The sequence below is a fragment of the Brassica napus genome, chromosome A3 (genome assembly GCF_020379485.1).
Source record: "Brassica napus cultivar Da-Ae chromosome A3, Da-Ae, whole genome shotgun sequence".
NCBI lineage: Eukaryota > Viridiplantae > Streptophyta > Magnoliopsida > Brassicales > Brassicaceae > Brassica > Brassica napus.
Genome location: NC_063436.1, coordinates 23,843,387 through 23,852,915, shown reverse-complemented (window position 1 = coordinate 23,852,915; position 9,529 = coordinate 23,843,387). Strand labels below are relative to the sequence as shown.

The following is a 9,529-nucleotide window of genomic DNA, read 5'->3' as shown; positions in this document are numbered from 1 at the left end:
ATGTTTAATGTAGTTTTTCTATTTTTTTATGTTGTGTGTTTACATATTATTGTTATTTTTAAATGTAAAATGGTAATCTTACATATGTTTAATGTAGTATTTCCATTTTTTATGTTGTATGTTTACATATTATTTATTATTTTCGAAATTATATATAATGTTTTTTTTACAAAATAGTAATATTACATTATGGAGATAAGCCGTCTTTTTTTAGTGAAAAATGGTAATCTTACATATGTTTAATCAATGTAGTTTTTCCATTTTTTATATTGTATGTTTACATATTATTATTTTTAAATAAAAATGTAAAATGGTAATCTTACATATGTTTAATGTAGTATTTCTATTTTTTATGTTGTATGTTTACATATATTTATTATTTTTGAAATTATATATAATGTTTTTTGTTTTTTTTTGTATAAAACGGTAATGTTACATTATGGAGATAAGCCGTCTTTTTCTTTAAGTGAAAAATGGTAATCTTACATATGTTTAATGTATTTTTTCTATTTTTTGTGTTGTATGTTTACATATTATTTATAATTTTCAAAAATTTGTAATATTAAAATGTAAAACTATATTTTATGCCACGTGTCATCTTTCGAGAGAAGTTTTTTTTGCTGATGTAGACGCTCTATGGAGCCTCAAAAGGTTCCTTTTATTAGTAGAGTGTTGTATGTTTACATATTATTATTTTTAAATAAAAATGTAAAATGGTAATCTTACATATGTTTAATGTAGTATTTCTATTTTTTATGTTGTATGTTTACATATATTTATTATTTTTGAAATTATATATAATGTTTTTTGTTTTTTTTTGTATAAAACGGTAATGTTACATTATGGAGATAAGCCGTCTTTTTTTTTAAGTGAAAAATGGTAATCTTACATATGTTTAATGTCGTTTTTCTATTTTTTGTGTTGTATGTTTACATATTATTTATAATTTTCAAAAATTTGTAATATTAAAATGTAAAACTATATTTTATGCCACGTGTCATCTTTCGAGAGAAGTTTTTTTTGCTGATGTGGACGCTCTATGGAGCCTCAAAAGGTCCATTTTATTAGTAGAGTGTTGTATGTTTACATATTATTATTTTTAAATAAAAATGTAAAATGGTAATCTTACATATGTTTAATGTAGTATTTCTATTTTTTATGTTGTATGTTTACATATATTTATTATTTTTGAAATTATATATAATGTTTTTTGTTTTTTTTTGTATAAAACGGTAATGTTACATTATGGAGATAAGCCGTCTTTTTTTTTAAGTGAAAAATGGTAATCTTACATATGTTTAATGTAGTTTTTCTATTTTTTTGTGTTGTATGTTTACATATTATTTATAATTTTCAAAAATTTGTAATATTAAAATGTAAAACTATATTTTATGCCACGTGTCATCTTTCGAGAGAAATTGTTTTTGCTGATGTGGACGCTCTATGGAGCCTCAAAAGGTCCCTTTTATTAGTAGAGACATATGTTTAATGTCGTTTTTCTATTTTTTGTGTTGTATGTTTACATATTATTTATAATTTTCAAAAATTTGTAATATTAAAATGTAAAACTATATTTTATGCCACGTGTCATCTTTCGAGAGAAGTTTTTTTTGCTGATGTGGACGCTCTATGGAGCCTCAAAAGGTCCATTTTATTAGTAGAGTGTTGTATGTTTACATATTATTATTTTTAAATAAAAATGTAAAATGGTAATCTTACATATGTTTAATGTAGTATTTCTATTTTTTATGTTGTATGTTTACATATATTTATTATTTTTGAAATTATATATAATGTTTTTTGTTTTTTTTTGTATAAAACGGTAATGTTACATTATGGAGATAAGCCGTCTTTTTTTTTAAGTGAAAAATGGTAATCTTACATATGTTTAATGTAGTTTTTCTATTTTTTTGTGTTGTATGTTTACATATTATTTATAATTTTCAAAAATTTGTAATATTAAAATGTAAAACTATATTTTATGCCACGTGTCATCTTTCGAGAGAAATTGTTTTTGCTGATGTGGACGCTCTATGGAGCCTCAAAAGGTCCCTTTTATTAGTAGAGATTCTTAAATACTTGCAAATAACTTATAAGCATTTAAAAATTTTCTGTATTAAAAGAGAAGTACCATTTTTATCTACTATTTAGAAGTTTACTAGACCATTTCATTAATCACATAACATAATAATTAATAGGAATATTAATAATAAATTAATTTTAACTATAGATTTGAATTTTATCTTTAGTTATAACAAAATCTGTTGAAAAAAATCTAATAAAATCCTACTAAATTTTTAAATAATTTTTATTAAATATTGCATTAATTAATTTTGTAATTAAGTAATATAATGATTTCATTTAAATAAATTATCATCTACCACTAAAACGAGTTCAAATTTGTTAATCATGTCAGATTTTTTTATACAAATGAAGTTATTAACATATGTTAAAAATTTATTTCTACAGCTATATATTTTCAAAAATCATATGTTGAAGAATATTTTTTATTTGATTATTTCAAATTATGAAAACTCGAAAACGTAATAAAAAAGATAAAATGTATAAAACAAACCCGTATATTAATAAAGTAATAAGAAACCTAAACAATAAAATTAAAGAGTTATAAAATACATAACACTAAGATATCAATTATATATTTAAATTTATATAATAATATCAAAATTAAATATTTATAAAATAAAAATATACCCGCACACCAACTCTAGTATCAAATAAAGGAGAAGAGCAAATAATTCATTTAAAAAAATATTTGAAATAACCGGTATTCGTTTTTAACAAGTAAGTACAAATCCAAAATCTGATTATTCGTACAAAATACATCAATTATTATTATTATTTTTAAATAGCAAGTACCCAACTTATATCAATCACTAGGTGATTGGATTTTATATGAAATCTTTGATCGGATTAATTTATAATCGTAAAAAAATGTTTTGGTTGTACGATGAAACTATTTTTGCTTTGTATGTATTTGTTTTTTCATTTTAGTTTTAGATTTCTTCTTTTATATTTGTCTCAGATTGATTTTTTCTGGGTTTTCAGATTTTGTCAGTATTTTTAGAATTGATCGCTTTTACTTTAATGTTTTTAATCTAAACATTTTATAATTTTTAATCACATATTATAACATCTTAATTTTTATTTATTGAAATAATTTTCTACAGCTTGAAAAATAAAACTTAGTGTATAAGGCTGTTATATCTACTTTTTATTTTTAGTTAAAAATTTAATAAAAAAAATAAAAATCATGAATAATTTTTTAAAAGTTGTAGATAATAATTAAAGGTAAATATAATTTTTAAAGCTCAATGAATCACTCCCATAGAGTCATATCAATTTTTGGTAGAATATCTAGCAAATGCCTATTTTGTAATAAAATTGTGCTAATTTGGAATATAATGATATTCTAAGGAGACTTACAACTTTTCTCTTTGTTAGAGGAAATTAGACTTATTATAAAGGTAAAAGATCCTTTTACTTTTATACTTTTCTTCTACTAAATCCAATATATTAACCTTTATCTTAGTAAGGCTTTTGATTCCATATATCTTTGTGTATAAACCAATGACAATAACAACACTAGTCACCAACTTATTATAACTCCTCATCCATTCTCTCTCTCTAAGAGTCACCAAGTCCACCCATAGGATTTAACTTTGAACGTGACTAAAGAACAGAGAGAGTGAAAGAGAGAGAGAGCTTGTGGAAGGGGGTTAAGCCAATCTGCAGAAACAGTATCAGGTATGAGAATACCTTAAACATATGAGATTTCCCCTAGTCTACTTTTTTCATTGGACTTCTTGATTGTGAAAGTCTATTTTGTTTTTCAATTACAAGCTTTGTTTTTTCGTTTTGATAAATTATATGTTCATTGCATGATATAAGCATCTCTTCTCTGGATTTGGGATCTTCTGCAAACCGGGTGAAAAAACAATTTCTATAAATTTATTTTATAGAAAAGTGCAAATTTTAATTTGATCCCAGTTCTTCCTCTCTGAGTATTCCTCTCAATTCCCCTAATTTTCATTAAATATACATACTGCATGCACGAGTTAACAACACTTAAAAACTAATTGAGATGTAATAATTTTCTTATAATTGACCATTAATATATTCACTCTCAAATGATTCAACGCTTTGTTAGATTTCATGGCATGGTGGTCCACTCCTTAAAATAAGAAAATCAAGTTCCTCATGAATTATTCTTCTTATCTCATCAATAATACACACCTTTTGTATATTTACTTTTCTATGTTTTATTCCGTTAAAACTTATTTCATTTTTGTTTTGTTATTAATCAAAATCTAGATAGTGATTTAGTTCTCGCAGATTCTACCGGCAACAACAGTGACGGCAGCGAGAAGCGGCGGTGTTGGCCGCGAAAACAATGCAAAACCAGCTATGGTCTTTACCGCCAACGATTTATCAAAATGGGAAAGTTTTCCAAAGGGACTTAGAGTTCTTCTCCTCGACGGCCGCATATCCGCCGCCGAGACCCGATCGAAGCTCGAGTCCATGGACTATATTGGTGAGCAAACTACTCTTCCTCAGTTTCTTTCAAACCTTTTTCTGCTTTTGTTTGATTAGAAAAGAGTATATTTTGTTTTTAAAAAAGGCTTTATAAAAAATATTTAATGCCTCTGTATAAATAAATATATAAATAAATCATATTTTCATATTTGTCATCTACTTGAGTGAGACCTTACGGTGTATAGGTTTACTAGTTTAATTTTAGAGTTACTTTAGCTCTTACATGTCCCGTGACGATTCCTTTTTTTTTTCAATATCCATTGATTTATAAGAAGATTGTAATGAAATTAATGTATAATGGATTATAGTAAAGAAAAGCAACGTTTTAGTTGGTTGAAAGTGCAAAACAGAAGCAGTAAAGGTTGTGCAGTTATATTTTGGAGTTTTGTTAGTGTTCATAATTACATTTTTGGAATTTTGAAAGAGCTATTACTGCATTTAAACAAACTCATTAACGTTACCCTTACACTGAGAATATGTGGTTTTCTCGGGTTTATTGAACCGGAATCCAAACTATACCAAAGCTCTTGTTTGTGCATTATTCAGTTCTTGATCTTCTTGGAACTATCTTGCAGTCACTACATTCTCTGATGAATCTGAAGCACTCTCTGCGGTTGTCAAAAGCCCGGAGAGCTTCCACATTGCAATCGTCGAGGTGAATACGAGTGCAGAGGATGAGAGTTTCAAGTACCTTGAAGCTGCCAAAGGCCTTCTTCCTACTATAAGTTTGTAAACTGTACCTTTGAAGTTTCTACGAATTTTTGCAATATGCTTTTTTGCTTTTTTTTTTAAATGTGAATTTTGACTTTATCTTTACAGTGATTTCGGACGACCATTGCATCGCAACTACAATGAAATGCATAGCGGTAAGTGACAGAAACTTCCATTTTGCTTAGGTGTATAAAAAAAATGTTGGTAATGTGATGAAGTGTTTTCCAGCTTGGTGCAGTTGAGTTCCTTCAAAAACCACTTTCACCGGAGAAACTAAAGAATATTTGGCAGCATGTCGTTCATAAGGTTCGGTTAGTTTATTATATTCTATACATCTTACATAAACCATCTAAGAAAATGTAACATGTTTATTGTTGTTTTCAGGCATTTAATGATGGAGGAGCTAGTGTTTCGGAATCACTTAAGCCCGTTAAAGATTCTGTTGTCTCGATGCTTAATATCGATACCAATATGACAATCGATGAGAAAGATCCAGCACCATCAACCCCTCAGTTAAGGCAAGTTTCACGGTTACTAGACCAAGAGAACAGAAATTGCTCGGTGGAAAATGTAAACTCCCCGATCGAGAAAGAGAGTACGGAGGATCATGACATCGGTGAATCCAAATCAGTCGACACTACAAATCATGAAGACAATGTGATTGTCAAAGAAGAGAATGGAGATGGGGAAAAGGAAGAAGAACAAGGCCAAACCGAAGAACATAAACAAGAAGAAGGTGAAACCGGAGATTCAGTTAATTTTAATAAGAAAGAAGATGAGACTAATAAACCTATTAATAAATCATCCGGGAACAAGAACTTGTCTAGTAACAAAGCTAGTCGAAAGAAGGTAGTGTCAGGTCTCTCTTTATGGTTCTTAGTTTCTATACGGCTCAGCCTCGTTATTGATATGTTTTCCTTCAGGTGGATTGGACACAAGAGCTGCACAAGAAGTTTGTGCAAGCGGTAGAGCAACTTGGAGTCGATCAAGCGATACCTTCAAGGATTCTTGAATTGATGAAAGTAGATGGCTTAACTCGACATAATGTAGCTAGTCACCTTCAGGTATTTAACTCCAAAGTGTCGAATGTTTTTATATATATTTTTATGAAAATGTTACAAAATCTTGGGAATTCTTTGAGCAGAAATTTCGGATGCATAGGAGAAATATTCTTCCAAAGGATGATCATAACCATAGATGGATACAATCTAGAGAGAACCATAGACAAATCCAACGGCAATATAACGGTTTCCAGCAACAGCACCGTCCCGTAATGGCTTACCCCGTTTGGGGTCTTCCCGGTGTTCATCCGCCTGGAGCAGTTCCGCCTTTGTGGCCGCCGGCATTGCCGTCTGCCGGTCAACTACCTCCATGGCATTTTAAACCACCTTATCCAACGGTAACATCTCAAGTTCTCTACTTCTCTTTATATAAAGTCAAAGATTCGAGTAACAAGGAACAAAATCAGATTTATTACAACAAGAAACGTATAAAATTGTCATTGTTTAAGTAGTAAAAAAAAAATTCAGTAGTAAAATTGTATAAGTAAAACTTAGTTATTTAGATAAGATTGTTTGACAAAAAAGTAAGTTAGATAAGATTTAGTGATGTAATGTTTAGAAATGATAGCTAAATCAATGATTGATGTTTAGAAATGTTATATTGTCTATTATCGTGTTTCAGTTGAATGGTAATACATGGGGTTACCCGGTTGGACCACCGGTAACCGGAACATTCTTTCCTCCTCCGATAACCGGAACATTCAGTACACATCCGGCGAATCAGCTGGTAAATTTTCATAAATTCTCTATTTTGCGTTAGAAATAACTAAATTAAAGTATTAATTTCCGGGACGGTTTTGCGTTGAATTTGGGTCGGGTCAGGACGAGGAAATGATTGATCAAGTGGTTAAAGAAGTGATTAGCAAACCGGGGATGCCGCTACCGCTGGGACTGAAACCGCCATCACCCGAGAGCGTTTTAACTGAGCTTTCGCGTCAAGACATCTCGGCCGTTCCTTCTTCCTCTGCCTCTTGTCAAATCAACGGCTCTCGTCGTCTCCGCTGACCTGTCCACAAAGCGGGACCCATGAAAACCAGGTGTGATGATGTCATGCGTAGCGTCCTTCTCCGTATCTGACAGTCCGAAGACAGATGATTTTAGATATAGAGAGAGAGAGAGTGAGTTGAACTGTTTTTTATTTTGTCATCAAATATTTGGCTTTATTATTATTATCAAAAAGAATCGGACGGTGGAATTGGGGGACACGACGATAGTTCGAGGACCACAAAAAGAAATCAGCGGCTGTAAATAGATCTCGGACACGAGATTTTCAGAAGTCGGAATCTGACATGTGTAACTCTTTTGTGGCTTGTCGAAGCGGGTCCCATCTAAGAATTTAATAGTTGACCCTTTTTTGGTGATGCGATAAAAAAGTAAAGTACAACTCAATGATTCCGTGATGCCATTTTTGTTTATTTTCCTGTAAATCCTAAATAAAATAGAAAATACAAACGAACAAATATAAAAAAGTTTATTTTTTTTTAACTGAAATATAAAAAAGTTTGTGAGGAGAATTACTAGCATTTGTTTCTTGTAACGGGAAATTATGTCACTTCTAAATTCTAATACATTCTCAAACCCTTTTGTGGAAATTGTAAAGGTTTTGAATGGTTTCTCAACATCCTGAGGTTTAAAGGAACTTTAAATAAAATCGGTGGGAGTAGAAATACATGAACATAGTAAAATCGCTTTACTATATCAGTTTAAAATATTATAAGCTGTACACAATTCACAATATTTGGAGTTTTAGAGCCACATCAGAGGCAAATCTCTCACACTCAAGCAGGACCGATCTTGAGATTTCAAGGGCTTATACATTGCCTATGAAATTTTTTCTTTACAAATATGAAGATCTAATTTTTTTTTTGGTTTATGTCTATATAGTTTTTTTTCAAAAATTTTAGGGGTTTATTACAAATGTTTCACTAAGTATGATCCAGAGCCGACCTTGCACTCAAGTCTCTTAACATTTTTTATTAATAATTACCTATATTTTTTATATAAATGATTAAATTTAAATATAAAAAATGCAGCTGTCATCTAAACATAAACCAAGTGGAAAGCTCATTTCTCAAATATTTATCAATGTTTCTTCTTAAAAAAAACGATTGTAATTCTTGTGACATTTTTTTCATCTTTGTTAATTAGTTTTTTTTCTTAAAGAACTGTGTCAAAAACTTATCACTACTCATGCTCTTAGACTTATTAGGATAAGATATCATCCTAATTATTCAGTGGACTCTTAATTGCATCTTATATATTAAAACATAAGTCACAACTTTGATTCATGTGTGATTTTTTTAAAAAATGGACCTAATGGACCTATTCATAGAAATTTATATTATATTTTAGTTCAGACTAATAATAAATAGAATTTTTAAAATATTTTAATCATAATATCTTTTGATATCTTTTCATTTTAAATATAAATATAATTATTTTAAAATTTTAACAAATCTGTTTAAAAATATTTTTACAAGATCTTCATTTTCGAAATTATATTTAAATATTTTTGCTAATTTCGAAATTAGTTTAAAATATTATTATACATTAATATATTTCAGTTATATAAAATTAAAAATAAAAAAATCTATAATATTTTATTTATTATATAATAATAATCAATCATATTAAAATAAAATTATTATATTGAGCTAAATATAATAAAATTGCATTAAATTTATATATTTATTTATTTTATTTTCGTAATTATAAAATATTTATGTTCAAAAATAAAATCTAATATGTTGGTAAGATGGGTTAACATTATCAAACTATATAATACATGTATAAAAATTAACATGTATTTCTTTAAAGTTAATAATATAAAATCTTTGTAACTACTTTAATCATAATATATTTTCATTTTAAATATAATATATATTTATATATTATATTTTAAAAATTCTAATAAATCTGCGTAAAAATATTAAACAATAACTTAATGTATTTTAAGTTATCGTTTTAAAATGAAAATAAATAAATTATATCCTATTTTATCTACTTTATAGTCATGATCATGTTAAAATATAATTATTATACTAAAATAAATATGATAAATTAATAAATTTTATTTTCATAAATATAAATTATTTATTTACAATATAATATGATGATAGAATAGCTTAAAATTAACAAACTATATAATACATGTCTAAAAATTAACATATCTTAGACTTTTATATATACAATAATAAATTATC

At 27.9% G+C, this 9,529-nt stretch overlaps 1 protein-coding gene across 5 annotated transcripts; it reads left to right on the top strand.

The window, feature by feature from the left end:
* Positions 1-3,525: 3,525 nt before the first annotated feature.
* On the top strand, positions 3,526-7,687 carry LOC106440201 (two-component response regulator-like APRR2). Of its 5 annotated transcripts, none has more exons than XM_013881808.3 (10): positions 3,526-3,765; positions 4,333-4,552; positions 5,130-5,279; positions 5,374-5,420; positions 5,494-5,571; positions 5,650-6,114; positions 6,189-6,329; positions 6,410-6,664; positions 6,949-7,053; positions 7,149-7,687. In XM_013881808.3, the coding sequence occupies exons 2-10, from the start codon at positions 4,426-4,428 to the stop codon at positions 7,329-7,331; spliced, it is 1,551 nt and encodes a 516-aa protein (XP_013737262.2). In that variant the 5' UTR covers positions 3,526-3,765; positions 4,333-4,425; the 3' UTR covers positions 7,332-7,687. The 5 variants fall into 5 exon arrangements, with proteins under 5 accessions (XP_013737262.2, XP_048632799.1, XP_013737261.2 ...); XM_048776842.1 differs by having other exon boundaries at positions 3,570-3,765; positions 4,345-4,552; positions 7,161-7,687; XM_013881807.3 differs by having other exon boundaries at positions 3,570-3,765; positions 4,345-4,552.
* The last annotated feature ends 1,842 nt before the right edge of the window (positions 7,688-9,529 follow it).